The sequence below is a fragment of the Trifolium pratense genome, linkage group LG2 (genome assembly GCF_020283565.1).
Source record: "Trifolium pratense cultivar HEN17-A07 linkage group LG2, ARS_RC_1.1, whole genome shotgun sequence".
Lineage (NCBI taxonomy): Eukaryota > Viridiplantae > Streptophyta > Magnoliopsida > Fabales > Fabaceae > Trifolium > Trifolium pratense.
Genome location: NC_060060.1, coordinates 33,467,844 through 33,482,910, shown reverse-complemented (window position 1 = coordinate 33,482,910; position 15,067 = coordinate 33,467,844). Strand labels below are relative to the sequence as shown.

General features: G+C 32.9%; 3 protein-coding genes across 4 annotated transcripts; 2 read left to right on the top strand and 1 right to left on the bottom strand.

The window, feature by feature from the left end:
* Nucleotides 1–2,134: 2,134 nt before the first annotated feature.
* Nucleotides 2,135–4,887, bottom strand: LOC123910653 (glycine-rich RNA-binding protein RZ1A-like). 2 transcript variants are annotated; one of them, XM_045961822.1, is made up of 4 exons: nucleotides 4,732–4,887; nucleotides 3,657–3,773; nucleotides 2,436–2,988; nucleotides 2,135–2,351 (listed from the first exon to the last, which is right to left on the bottom strand). In XM_045961822.1, the coding sequence occupies exons 2-3, from the start codon at nucleotides 3,765–3,767 to the stop codon at nucleotides 2,455–2,457; spliced, it is 645 nt and encodes a 214-aa protein (XP_045817778.1). In that variant the 5' UTR covers nucleotides 3,768–3,773; nucleotides 4,732–4,887; the 3' UTR covers nucleotides 2,135–2,351; nucleotides 2,436–2,454. The 2 variants fall into 2 exon arrangements, with proteins under 2 accessions (XP_045817778.1, XP_045817777.1); XM_045961821.1 differs by having other exon boundaries at nucleotides 3,657–3,893; nucleotides 4,732–4,877.
* A 3,747-nt stretch (nucleotides 4,888–8,634) lies between these two features.
* Nucleotides 8,635–11,484, top strand: LOC123910652 (peroxidase 43-like). Its single transcript, XM_045961820.1, has 4 exons — nucleotides 8,635–8,895; nucleotides 8,989–9,171; nucleotides 9,344–9,506; nucleotides 10,926–11,484. The coding sequence occupies exons 1-4, from the start codon at nucleotides 8,695–8,697 to the stop codon at nucleotides 11,348–11,350; spliced, it is 972 nt and encodes a 323-aa protein (XP_045817776.1). The 5' UTR covers nucleotides 8,635–8,694; the 3' UTR covers nucleotides 11,351–11,484.
* An 889-nt stretch (nucleotides 11,485–12,373) lies between these two features.
* On the top strand, nucleotides 12,374–14,377 carry LOC123904602 (putative clathrin assembly protein At1g03050). The gene is made up of 2 exons (XM_045954242.1): nucleotides 12,374–13,067; nucleotides 13,254–14,377. Exons 1-2 carry the CDS (start codon nucleotides 12,374–12,376, stop codon nucleotides 14,375–14,377), a joined length of 1,818 nt encoding a protein of 605 aa, XP_045810198.1.
* The last annotated feature ends 690 nt before the right edge of the window (nucleotides 14,378–15,067 follow it).

Genomic DNA, 15,067 nt, shown 5'->3' with positions numbered 1-15,067 from the left:
TAGGAAAAGCTGATAGAGATAACTTCTGATGTTAGCAATGTTAAAGCGCGTCTAGTTATAGGTGAAAGTTGAAGGTTAAGCACAAGTCAAACAACTTAAAATATCGTAACTTCATTGTACAAAACAACGAAGAAATAGAATGAAAATAATTATATTCAAGTGTAGTGTAATGGATGAAATAGGGGAGCACCTCTTGGGTTTTATGTGATAAAAAGGAACAACTCAATTTTTTTTTTGACAGAAAAGGAACAACTCAATTTAAAGTGTAAGATTCTTGTATATGGATGACCTATTTTATGCTATATCAACTGTTATTCATGATAGGATGAAACCTACATGGATACAATTACCAGCCCGGAATTGCAGCTACTCTATTAATCAATGGATGAGTGCATAAAAAGTGTAATCAATCAAGTTTTCTATATTTCAGTTGAATGAATATAAACTTGTGACGATAGCTCATGATTAATAAAATGGACAATAAATCAACATTATGTTTGTTATCATATGAACTATAGATAGATGACCGCATCAAATGACTCAGATCTATATTTAAGCAGTTAACAAAATATACAAATGTAGTTTGAAAAGATTTTGGTTAAATGTGGATGCATAGCATCATGCATATAAAGAAAGGTGCTGGTTATGGTGGGAAAGACAATTAATTTTCCCATGATGGGAAATTTCAAATCTTACCGTTGAAGTATTATTTGCATAATGGATAGTTTAGATTGAGAACCCTTGCTTTTTCTTGACTACAAAGTTTTATACTTTAATACAGTTTAAGATTTTGTATTTATACAGGAGAATTGGTACAAACAAACTATAGGGAGTTTACTTTGTATTGTAGTATAAGATTTTATCATGAAGATTTAATGCTTAAGAAAAAAAAGTTATCTCCATAATACTCCCTCCTTCACAGACACAATCACAAAACAACTTAGAACACTGGGAAACTGTGAACCCAGCATCCAATAAGTAAGGAATTCTTTCATAGACACAATCACAAATCAAACTATTTAGGCACACACACATCAAAGAGTAAAATTTAATTGTGATATTAATTACTTAACTTAAAAAATTAATTTTGTGTATTTGTTTTTTTTTTTTTGAACAAGCAATTTTGTGTATTTGTTATGTCAATGGAGGAGATTGAATTGTCAAATAAATAAAACTGAGGAGGTTGGAGTAAACCAAAATTCAGAGGCTGAGTCATCTATCTCTATGGCTGAACCATATGAATATGTTGAAAGATTGAATTTCAGAATGCGTCCAAGGAAAAGCACCACTATAAGATCTCTCTCTAGCTTTGTATATTGCAATTGAATTTTTTCATATTTTTATTCATTAAAAAAGAAACTTTCTTCATAACTTTCATATCATTGAAAAAAAAAAATATTCATATTATTTTAAGCACTTAAGTATATATGTTTGGATTGCGCGATCAAGATTAAGGGAAGATCAGTTTTCTATATTGGAATTGATTCAAGAACAACATTATTTTCATATTTGTTCAAGGCTTGTATTTTGATCACCAATATAGAAAATTGATCTTCTCTTTCTCATGATCATCCAAACATATACAAAAATCTTTTCAATGATATGAAAGTTACGAAGAAAGCTTCTTTTTTTAATGAATAAAAATATAAAAAAATTCAATTGCAATATACAAAGCTAAAGAGAGATCTCACAGGGGTGCTTTTCCTTGGACGCTTTCTTAAATTCAATCTCTCAACATATTCATATGGTTCAGCCATAGAGATAGATGACTCAGCCTCTGAATTTTGGTTTACTCCAAGCTCCTCAGTTTTATTATTTGACAATTCAATCTGCTCAATTGACATCTAACAAATACACAATTTATATCACAAAATTAATTTTTTAAGTTAAGTAAACAATAAATTAATTTCACATTAAATTAATATCACAAAATTAAATTTTACTCTTTGATGTGTGTGTGCCTAAATAGTTTGATTTGTGATCGTGCCTATGAAAGAATTCCACACTTATTGGACAAAACAACTTAGAACACTGAGTAACTGTGAATACAGCATCCAATATGTATATTATATGTAACCCCTCATGCACGATTCACAAATCACATGATAACCAACAGTAAATAATAGCAATAGCATAGAGCAAAATATCATATTTGACGGTAACTCAAACATGCACAAGATTTCAACAGAGCTAACGATTGACAGTTATGAACATAAAAGAGTTTGATATATGTTCCGAGTATTGCACATCAAAACACTAGTATCATACATCCATAAAAAAAATTCCAGAATAATGTCATCAAAAGAAAAAGTTGAAGTTGAGGCAGTAACAGCAACCCACCAATTCAAAAACTGCAAAAATCACAATAATTTTTTCATCAGAACCATGAAAAACATGTACAAAAAAGTATATATAATTCAATGCATGTTTGGTACCTCAATCAAACTAAATGTATCAACGATAGCCTCCAGATCCACGACGCTCATATGGTGCAGCACGATCACGATCCCTGTCACGTCCACCACCATCCCTATCGCGACCACCATCCCTGTCGCGACCACCACCATCCCTGTCACGACCACCACCATCCCTGTCACGCCCACCAGAAGAGCGATCTGCATTCCTATCAGGACCATAGCCACCACTATATCTACTTTCCCTGCCACCATACCTTCCTCCTCTTTCTCCTCCTTCACTGGGACATTCCCTTGCAAAATGACCCGGTTTACCACACTTAAAGCATTCCCCACCATTAGACCCTCGACTACCTCCATAATCTCGGCCACGATTGCGATCACGTGAGTCACGACCACGTTCTCGGTCATCATCTCTACTTGACCCTTGAGGCTGAGCTTTATCAACAGTAATAGTTCGACCATCCAAGTCGATTCCATTCATAGCCTCAATAGCCTCTTCCATTGCTTCCTTGTCATCAAATGTGACAAACCCAAAACCACGTGAACGTCCAGAGAACTTGTCAACCACCACCTAAATCATAATTTTTAACGCCTTAAATACCAATGAATAATTGTTAGCAAGAAAATGTGTGTTGGGGTGGGGGATATGTGTCTAGCGTAAGTGCTATTTGTATGAGTGAGAGGAGTAAATCTCAACCATACAATTATACATAGAAGGTTGAGATTAAAGGTTTTTAATAGTCACATGACAAGTTTAAAAAGTAAATTCAATAGAAACTCAATTTTATCATGGGTCTGTCTTGAATTGACTTATTTGAGCTTATTTACTGCATAAGCACATGGAGGCGGTTTGTGAGAGCTTATAAAAACATCGTATGATATGTCCATAGACTATCTAGGACTAGGATAGCTTGTGAAATTAGTTTGCCTTTATTTTAGCTTATGTTATAGAAATTTTTTATACATACACTTATATGGGAAACATTAATGCCATAAGTGCTTAATTAAGCTATTTATCCCAACAGAGCCATCACCAATATCCTTATGTTTGGTTTGCCCAATTTTCCAAGAAATAAGTTCATTTACTACAATTTTGTGCAATGTTAACAAAGAATATAAGAAAAATCGCAGAACTTGGAAAAGTACAGTCGGATACACACATATTACGCAAAACAACTAACAAGCATGAAACGGTAACAAGATGATAACAACGAACAGTAAAAATGTGAAATTAATTACCTTTGCCTCAAGCAGCTTGCCATACTTTTCAAATGCATCCTTTAACTTTCTATCAGATGTTGACCATGCAAGGCCACCAATGAAGCAACGAAACTCATCCGCATCAGACATTTGAAACTGCATATTTGTAGGAAAACTAGCATTACCCCCAAATATTTAAATTAACTGTAGTGATCCAAATCACATCCCACATACACGAACAAGCAGAAGAAAGAAACACAATCATTCACACGTCGCCTGAATAAACCCAATCAAATTCACCTCAAATATACAATTAAACGTCTGTGTAAGATCCTGAGAGAACTAATTAAAAAAACGGCTTTGTCATAGTACTGTCATGTAGAACCACAATTGATGTAGAAGTACAACTATAAGAATATTCTTGCAAAACCCAAAACCCTCGATCCCCTAAAATGATCATAGAACCCAATGGCATTAGCTTTATTACATTTCTCAACATTAGGGCCAAAACCAAAGTAATGAACCCAACAATCACATGATTTCCATACATGAATAAAAACACAACCCACTCCCGTAGAGATTCAAATCCCAAATCTCATCCCACATACATACATAAACAAGTAGAAGAAATCATACACATTCCACATGAATAAACCCAGTCAAATCTCAAATACACAATTATATATCTTTGTGAATGAGTTTTTTTGTCATAGTATTAATGATAAAGTAGAACCACAAATGAAGTACAACTACAACTAGAAAAATATATTTTTGCAAAACCCAAAACCCTCAATCCCTAAAATGACAAAAGAACCTAAAAACAGTAACTTTATCACAATTCTCAACATTAGAACTAAAATTAAAGTAAACCCAAAACCCTGAATCCCTAAAACGATAAAAGAACCCAAAGACAGTACCTTTATCACAATTCACAACATTAGAGCTAAAATCAAAGTAAACCCAAGAACCCCACAATTTCCATACAAGAATCTAAACAAAACCCATCAATTTTTTAAGAAATAAAATTAGCAAATGGTAATAAAAACATAAACTTGAATCGAGAATATTCGAGTACTGAAGTGAAGAAGAATGAATGAACATCTTAGAACAATACCTAACGTTGAACGTGAACGAAGATTTGTTCGGAGAAAACGGTGAAACAGAGAGATACACAGCCGCGCAGTTTCAGATTCCGCCTCTCTTGTGTCTGTCTCCTGGTTAGATACTTTTACGTCTTTAGGTCTGCCACTAAATCGCACGTGCCACTAATATTATATATATCACTTGTACAGGTACTACTAGTAATATTTTTTAATATGATCTTTTCTTGACCAAAAATAAAAATAAAGATTTAACATGTTTTTAATCCTAATAAATATTTTAAATTTTATTTGGTTTTTATTAAAACTTTTAGTGAATTTTGGTCTTTAAATATTTTTCATCACAATTTTGTATTAAATGTATCCTACAATAAATAAATAAATAAAACAAGTATTAAATGTATTTGTAGAAAATATTTAAAATTTCGAATGATACATATGATAATGTAGAAAATGATAGTCGCTTGTTGTTTTATAGGCTTCATCATATTGAGTCGGAAGAGTTTAGGTAATACTTTCAAAGTAACTCTCGACGGGAGAATTCAGACTATTCAAGAAGAATCGAGCAATTCCCGCTCACCCAAATGTTTTGCCTTATTTGACAATTAGCTTGGGAGGCAAAACACAAACTTTGGCTCTAACAAAATTTTCATTATGATCTTTCAGACATATGTCTATACCTACTTTACCATCTATAAAAGTTGCATCAATGTTACACTTGATTTTACGATAAGGCGGTTTCACCCACTAACTATTGCAAGAGAGATCTTGTAGCACATGTAGTTGTATGCTTCAGTTTTCCCATTGCCATTGATTGATGAACATAACAACACGTTGATATATCGTTGTAAAAATAACCTCATCACATAACTTCAAATTCCAACTCTTCCTTACACTTCACATTGTTGTACACCACATGGAATGCTTTACCCGAGACAATTGATTTGTAACAATAAAGAAAAGATCAAACATATCATCAACGGTCATCGCATGGTTTCAAAGTTTCTATAACAACTGGGCAAGTAACAATGCCAAACATTTTTTGCCACGCATCACTACGCGTGCAATATTGAGAGCATTCTCCACATAAAAATTTTCACCATTGGCGGGACGTCCAAATTCCAAGCTAAAGACCAATCACCAGAACCATTCACACGTAAGTAAGAAGTATCGATTAAATGAGTAATAAATAGGTCCTTTATTTTAAATGACCTAACTGTAAACTTAACATAGGATAACTAAAAAAGTAACAATGCAACAAGTTAGTAACTGAAAAATCTGCTTATTACCCAAAACTTAAAAAACCTAACTATTACAAATGCAACTTAAAAAACCTCTAAACCTCTAAATACATTTTTCCGTCGAAATTTTATGTCCAAAATCTTAACATCACACAAGAGTTTCTAATTTGCAAAACCCAAAACCTTTCAATACTAAAATGACCAAAGAACCCAAAGGCAACCTTGTAACAAAGTGTAAGTTAACATCGGCTTATAATCATCAATGGATGTCTTCCTTGTATATATATCATTTTGTTGGCCAAACCTGCAATTGGTTTCTCTTGCTTATGCTGGGCTATTTGGACTCAAATTCAATAAATTTATTATACTTTTTTTTAGCATATCAAATATCTTCTGTACGTAATTACAGACACTTGTTAACAATAATATTTTAGAGACATTCGTTAACAAGAGAATTCCTTACAAAATATTCTAGAGACACTTAGAAGTTGAGCATTCTTAATAAATATTTTTTACACACATCAACTAAAGATCGAAACATAAACTAAATAATTAAAAAATTCAATATAATTTGTGTCACACTACACTAGGTTTTTGGTTAAATCAGGCACGTCTTGGGTTTTAGAAGGTTCTGTGCAAAATATAAAAGTGACCCCTTAATAAAAAATATTACATTTTTTTAAAAAAAATTGTCGATTTAAATTGCATATAATATATAAAAAAATCATCCTTATTCTTGTAAACATATAAATTATCAATATTAAACCAATTGCATTAAATTAAATGAAACAAGAAATACAAAATAATTATTTTTGTATATAACGTCAAAAAGAAACATCCTAATCTAAGATTAAATTTTATGCAAAGATTAAAGTGGACTAAAACTATATTTACTAGTATAGAGAACTAATCTATCGATACTCATATGATATTTTATGAACATTAACAATATATAACTATTATTTTATGGCCTAAAAATTAATTTATTAATATACATCTGATATTTTATAGATATAAATATTATAGGACCTCAAAATTTTGAGGCATGATGCCGTCACATATCCCGCATGTGTGCAAGACGGCTCTGGGTTAAATCAAGTCACAAGTGTACTTCAGAAAGGTCAACTGTAACAGGTGCTACTCCTTAACAATGATGTAAGACTAATTAAATATCAAAGATATCAAAAAAATGGACATGCAAATTATATGAATCGGTGACTCACACCACGCCAAACAAGAAGATATGCCTCCACCACAAAATCTCTCTAACCATAAATATTCATTCGGTGATGTATACAAATTCATGAGTTAATTAACAACTATTTTTATCATTATGTAAGGTATTGTTACTACAATCTTATAGTAATTGAAATGGAGGAAGTAACTTGTAGTGGAGATTTGGAAATAAACCAAGATTCCTTAGCATTAATTAGAGAGACAAAAGATGAACTACCACGTTGTAAATATTCACAGTTTCAAATTCAAAGACAATTAATTGACACGTCTTTGAAATTATGTAACTATGCTTTATCCCGAAATGAAGTTGAAGAAAAAACAGAAATTGTTATTGGTATACATAAGTTGAAGTGCGTGAAGCTAATTTTTGTAGAAGTCTTTGATAAAATAGAGAAATGACAGCAATGCAAAGATTGACTATTTGGCATTAGTAGTTGACACGTTTCAAACTTATTCTTCAAGGTGTCAACTTAAGGATGTCTATTTGGCATTTTTTTATTTTTATAATAAATAGTAAAATGATTTGAATATATTTATGTCCCAAAAAAAAAATTGAATATACGTTGTAAATTGTCTTCATAAGTTACAGGAGAAAATTTATGAAAACGACTTATGAATATGTATTTTCATAAATTTTCTCAAACAATCTCATAGTTCTATTAACTCCTGCAGTGCAAGAGTATAAATCCGTGAAAAATTTGATATTAAGATCGATTTATAGTTTATTGTGTCTAATTATTCAGTTAATTAACAAAAGCATTTAATAATTACTACATGTACAACATGTTGGATCATGAGAGGGCAGACAGCCAAAATCTATTGGCTTCGATACCACTATTTGGTTTATGAGAGGAGTTTATTGGTTCAAATACCACTGTTAGGTCATAAGAGGACAGTTGGAAAATCATTCACATTGGACTCACAATATTGTTAACAACAAAAGCGCTTAACAATTACTACATGTGCAACAAGTTAGATCATGAGGGGACAGTCAGAGTCCATCGGCTCTGACACTATCATTGGATCATGAGAGGACAGTCGAAAAATCATTTAAGTTGGACTTAAAGCAACTATACAAATGAGTTGAACACCGTGCTTTTATTAAAAACTTTAGGGTATTAAATTTATGAAATCTCTCATTTATAAAATGTTCAACTTTCACTTTTCCAAACAATATGAGACCTAACCCACCTCACATTTGCCATGAGATAAATTCATGAAAATAATTTATATTTGATAAAATTTACAATTTGTTGTGCTAAGTTATTGAAAATCAATATCGATAATGTTTAACAATAAATCACATTATCACATTAGATATCTTAATATTATGTGTCACCAGTTAAATACCACTTTGATATTTACCTTTCACCTTTTCTTTCTTTGTAGCATTATTTAATTTGTCCTTCTGACACACATATCTTATTATATATATATCTGTGTGCTGTGATAGCTGAATGCATATTAGCAGATATACCATATTGTATTCTATACTTAGTGATGGCTCCCTTTGTTTTTTTGTCTCTTTTATTCTTATGCTTAATTGGAGATTCTAAGGGTCAGCTTAGAGTTGGTTTCTACTCCAACACATGTCCTCAAGCAGAGGCCACTGTCCATGATGTTGTTAGACAAGCTGTTGTTTCTGACAACTCCATGGCTGCTGGTTTGCTCAGGCTTCATTTTCATGACTGCTTTGTTGAGGTACAATATTTCCATCCATGGCCAATGTTTCTGTGTATTACTATTTTTTGGTTCTAACAGTTTTTGATGTAATTTGGATGGTTTATTTTTCAGGGATGTGATGGTTCAATTCTAATAGAAAATGGTCCACAAAAAGAGAAATCAGCAAATGGACATCAAGGTGTTAAAGGTTTTGATGTTATAGAAAGAGCCAAGGCAAGATTGGAAGCATCTTGTCCAGGAGTGGTTTCTTGTGCAGACATAGTTGCATTGGCAGCTAGAGATGCAATAATCATGGTCTCTTATTGTTGAAGAATTGAATGTTCATATCTTTGTTCTTGTAGATAGTTACATCATGTTTTTCTATAAATTGGTTATTTCTGTGCGTAACTGTATAGACTAGTTTTTGAGTTAGATAATATCACATTGGTTATTTTATTTTCTTTTAAGAATTTTAACGCTGCTGCAGGCAAATGGACCTTCATACCAAGTTCCTACAGGGAGGAGAGACGGATTGGTTTCTGATGTTTCACTTGCAAAGGATATGCCGGATGTTAGTGATTCAATTCAGCAACTCAAGACCAAGTTTCTGAACAAGGGTCTTACAGAAAAAGACCTTGTCCTTCTCAGTGGTACTCTCTCTCTCTATCTCGACTATATTATATATATACGACACTGATACATCGACACTTTAATATTTTTAAAAAGTAAATGAATTGAACATAGTGTATGTGCCTATATCAAACATCGATGCCTGAATATGTCTTCTGAATACGTCTTCAATCAGAAATGTCGGTGCTACAAAGTTTTTACATAAAAGACATGCATATTTCATGCAGAGTAGATGAGATATGGTTGTTGAAGTGGTAAAGTAATATGAATTAGGACAGAGGAAAGATAGATAAATAATCACAAGAAGACATAGTAAGCCATACCAACCACATGATTTAGTTTACTCAATTTGGGAAATTGATTGTGAAGGATTACTGTAACTTAATTAAATATGATTATAACTTACAATATATTTCAACAAATCACCAAATCACATTATTTAAGATTTTGACAAATTTTCAAGATTCAAGAAATGTTGACATCAAATCTACTACTCTTTATTTAATGAGCCTGATAATGACCCAACAATAAAATAATACAAAAGGGAGCTTGAGTCTTTAGGACTATGTTCATTAACCATATCTATCATGTGAAATTCAGTTGTTGTTACTTGTTAGTAATTTACACTGAAAATTATGACTAATAAAAAAATTGTAATTATTAGTTTTTACCCCTTGATAATAACAATAGTATACCCTTGATTGAACCATATTAATATACCATGTATGATCTCTAGCTAGCTTTGATTAATTTTTTGGTTTGGTTTCACCTAATTTGCTTGATAATGACACACAAATGTCAAGCCAGATGGTATTACTTGGTTAAAAATGGTGCACAAGTAACCCTACAGTTGTAAACCATATTGATAAATATATCTATCTGTCTTTATTATTATTATTATTATCACATTCTGATTACTACATGAGAAAATATTTTTGGATTAACATGTGATTTTCCTTTTCAATCACAATCAAATACATCATCATGGTCTATGCTAATAAGATATGATAAGATAGTAAAATATTTGAATAGACTTTACCTTATAATTTTTAAACTCATAAAATAACTAAAATATGCTAGAAGTTGATGTGGCTGATAATCAGAGATTCAGACACGTTAAATAAGTGGTTAGAAATTCGAACCTGATTTCATGCATAGAAAAAATTTGATTGAGATGCGAAAAAATTAACTTGTATATTCAACAAATTTTTCGGCGAAAAAATCACTCATAAATGATAGAAGATATTTCTTACTTAAAAAGTTATAATATGAATAAAAAATGTTAAATAGTGGACTCTAATATGAACAAAAGGGGTGACACATTTTTTGTACTTTAGTGTTGTAATTGCATTTGCAACTTGTATACTTTAGTGTTAGAAATTATATATGCATATGTTTTTAGTTTCTAACCATATATTTGTACAAAAAAAAAATTTCAGCTGCACATACAATTGGAACCACAGCATGTTTCTTTATGACAAAAAGACTATACAACTTTTTTCCATTTGGTGGTGGATCAGACCCAGCTATTAGTCCATTTTTCCTTCCACAACTAAAAGCAAAGTGTCCTCAAAATGGAGATATTAACACACGTTTAGCCATTGATGAAGGGAGTGATAAGAGATTTGACAAAAACATATTGAAAAATATAAGGGATGGTTTTGCAGTGTTAGAATCTGATGCAAGGCTTAATGATGACATAGCAACAAGGAGTGTCATTGATTCATATTTTAGTCCCATGAATCCAATATTTGGACCTTCTTTTGAAAATGATTTTGTTCATTCAATTGTTAAAATGGGACAAATTGGTGTTAAGACAGGTTCTGCTGGAAACATTAGACATGTGTGCTCAGGATTCCATTGAGTTGAAGACAAAGTGATTACATAAATTGTTCATCAAAATTCTTATTACTGGATTGTATATCAGTAGCTACTATATGCCTATATATGTAATTGTTGTTCACAATATTAATTGTGATGTGATTTTTATTTATACAATTCTTGTTTATTTAGTTTTTACAATGCTTTTTTTGTTAGTATGTTAAAATAATCCTTGAATAGGTACATAATCCTTGTTTATATATTCTCCAATGTCTCTATTTTATTACAAAAAAGTTTTGTCGAGTTGGGTTCAAAATTCGGCTTGAGTGCGAATAAAGGTACTAACAGATCATCCAATAAAGAAGTTTTTACGTTGATAGCAGAAGTTAAAACCACGTTGTTTTGTAAGATATGAATTCAACTTAAGTGTAAAAAGAGGTACTTACAAATCATCCAATAAAGAAGTTTTCACGTTGATAGTAAAAGTTAAAACTACGTTGTTGCAAGATATGAGTCAACTTCTTATCAACTGAGTCAACTTTCACATACATTTAAAACGTTCGATATGATTTATAATGGGATTGTTAAAATGAAATAAAAACATGGTATATATTAGCATTGGTATTCATCCATAATTAGAAGACATGAGTTGGTGAAGCCACCTTTGAATAAGTCAAAGGTATCAGAAAGAAATAGAAGATGAATATTTTTCATACTAAATATAGCAAAGCCAAGAATGTTATAGTTAATTAGAGTCAAATACTATCTAAAGGGTATATGTATCACTAAATCTTGTTGGCTCCCATATTTTCATGCTACAAAAACGGACAATGCTTAACTCAGGTTGTAATGCCTTCCCAAAACCCAACAGAAGAAACCAAAGAGGGAACAAAAGACAGATAGAAAATATTATCTATCTTTCTTTTCATTCCTTCTTTCTATTTTCATTTCATTATAAACATATCTTATTTCTTTAAATTTTGAACATCTTTGATATTAGGTCATATTCATCCATATTGAAGGGCTATAAAAATCAAAACAGAAGCATAGGAGCAAAAAATAAAGTATGCCACCAAGTTCAATCAGAAGAGCCCTTGGGGCAGTAAAAGATCAAACAAGCATAGGACTAGCTAAGGTTGGAAGCAGCGCGTCACTTGCCGACCTTGATGTAGCTATTGTGAAAGCAACGAGGCACGATGAATATCCGTCTGAAGAGAAGTATATAAGGGAGATTCTGAGCTTAACATGTTACTCTCGGGCGTTCATTAGTGCATGTGTTAATACGCTCTCAAGGCGTCTCAGCAAGACTAAAAGCTGGACAGTGGCTTTGAAAACTCTTGTTTTAATTCAAAGGCTTCTAACAGATGGTGATCCTGCTTATGAGCAAGAGATATTCTTCGCAACTCGACGCGGGACTCGTCTTCTCAACATGTCTGATTTTCGTGACAGTTCAAAATCTGATTCTTGGGACTTCTCTGCATTTGTGAGGACATATTCGTTATATCTAGATGAAAGGCTCGAGTACAAGATGCAAAGCCGGCGTGGAAAGCGTAGCATGTTTGGTTTTGACGAAGAGGAGGAGGAAAGGGAAAGAGAAAAAGAAATGGAAATGGAAATGGAAATGGAAATGGGAAGGGAAAAGGACAAGGATAGAGAAGTAAGATCCCCACCAGCGCGTGAAATGACGTCAGAACAAATTTTTTCCAAAATGCAGCATTTGCAATTGCTGCTTGAGCGCTTTTTAGCATGTCGTCCCACAGGTTTGTGATCACAAGACCCTAAAAAATTTGCCTAACAAAATACCCTTTTTTCCACTCAAATGTATTCACATTCTTATGCATATCACTATCATGGACAACTATAATTTTTTCCCATTAATGAACACATACTAGCACACATTACATGTATAGAAAATATTCTCATGGCTATCTGTTTCAATGCAACAGGGGTAGCAAAGAACCATAGAATTGTGATAGTTGCTCTTTATCCAATTGTCAAGGAGAGTTTTCAAATATATTATGACATATCAGAAATACTAAGCACCTTAATTGACCGTTTCGCCGATATGGATGTCGCAGACTGTGTTAAGGTATATGACATTTTCTGTCGTGTCGGAAAACAGTTTGATGAACTAGACCTCTTCTATGGATGGTCCAAGAGTATTGGAATCGCGCGCTCTTCTGAGTACCCTGAGCTAGACAAGGTCACACCAAAGAAGTTAGAGGTTATGGAAGAGTTTATCAAAGATAAGAACGCCTTAGCACAAATCAAGAAAGTTGATGTACAAGAAGAGGAGAATGAAATAGAAGAAGCCAAGGAACCTGAATCCGAACCAGAAGAGGATTTGAATGCAGTCAAGGCCCTACCGCCACCAGAAGAACCAGTTGAAGAGGTGGTGGAGGAAGAGCCAAAAGAAGAAGAGCCTAAAGAAGAAAAAATTGTGCAAACCGAGGGTGATTTGTTGAATTTAGGAGATGATAGGACACCTGAAGAACATGGGGACAAACTAGCCTTGGCTTTATTTGACGGGGCTGCACCAGTAACGGGCGAAGGTGGAGTAAAAGCACTTCCATGGCATGCATTTGATGAGGGTGCAGACTGGGAAACCGCGCTGATACAATCCGCTAGCCACTTAGGGAACCAACAACCTGCATTAGGTGGAGGGTTTGATACCTTATTGTTGAATGGGATGTATAAACAAGCAGAAATGAATGCAGCCATGCAAGGAGTAGGATTTGGTGGTAGTGGAAGTGCTAGCAGTGTTGCACTTGGTTCAGCTGGAAGACCTGCAATGCTAGCATTGCCGGCACCACCAACATCAGGAACTGCAAGTGATTCTACTTCAGGATACATAGATCCATTTGCAGCTTCATTGGCTATTGCACCACCGTCTTATGTTCAAATGTCAGAGATGGAGAAGAAGCAAAGGTTATTAGTTCAAGAACAGAACCTTTGGCAACAATATGAAAACGATCGCAGACAAGGACATGCTGCACTCAAAAACCAACATGGTAACAATAACTCTTATGGGGGAGGGTATCCACAAAACTATGGCAATTATCATCGTTGAGTGGTTAACTTTGTAATTAGTCAGCACTATTTTTCCTCATCACACATTAGAAACACATTGGTTCTCGAATCTTGTTAGGACATTGAAGATTAATGTCTATATACACTCTCTTTAATGTCAATATCCACACTCCTACGAAAAATCGTTATTTTAATTTCTTTGCCTCCTTTAATTTCAGAAAGTAAGTAGTCAAAATCATTCATTAGTAATACTGTGTCCCTCAGCACAAACAAAAAACGATGTCAATCCTTCTTTAGGTAGATTTGATAAAAACAATAATCAATTATAAACTACGTAAAGTAATTTGATTTGATTCAGTTCAAAACTAAGCTTTGTCCTTATTAATTCAGTTTAAGGATTTATAAACTACATACTCAACTTGCAACAGTGCCAAACATATAATTTCATCAGTTTTGGTATTCTGATTGCATGCCTACAAACTTTTATTGTAGTAAAATTACTTTGGAATCGCTTGTATAATAAAATGATTGAAAGATTAAAAATTAAATTCTTTTCAACTTAATTCTCAGTGATAGTGATGGAAAATTGAGATTCATTTCTCTACAAACGTAGGCGCCTGACATATAGCTATACCTTAACCTAAACTCAAACAAACAACTCAACTAAAACAGAGAGCTACTAATAGAGGGAAAAGGGAGAGAAACCATTATCCTACAAGTAAAGATTTGT

Coding starts and splice junctions, on each gene's coding strand:
- LOC123910653 (XM_045961821.1), bottom strand. CDS start 3,779: ATGCAGTTTCAAATGTCTGATGCGGATGAGTTTCGTTGCTTCATTGGT. Junction 2,989..3,656: donor GCAAGCTGCTTGAGGCAAAG/GTAATTAATTTC, acceptor ATTATGATTTAG/GTGGTGGTTGACAAGTTCTC.
- LOC123910652 (XM_045961820.1), top strand. CDS start 8,695: ATGGCTCCCTTTGTTTTTTTGTCTCTTTTATTCTTATGCTTAATTGGA. Junction 8,896..8,988: donor TTCATGACTGCTTTGTTGAG/GTACAATATTTC, acceptor TTTATTTTTCAG/GGATGTGATGGTTCAATTCT. Junction 9,507..10,925: donor AGACCTTGTCCTTCTCAGTG/GTACTCTCTCTC, acceptor AAAAAATTTCAG/CTGCACATACAATTGGAACC.
- LOC123904602 (XM_045954242.1), top strand. CDS start 12,374: ATGCCACCAAGTTCAATCAGAAGAGCCCTTGGGGCAGTAAAAGATCAA. Junction 13,068..13,253: donor TTTAGCATGTCGTCCCACAG/GTTTGTGATCAC, acceptor TCAATGCAACAG/GGGTAGCAAAGAACCATAGA.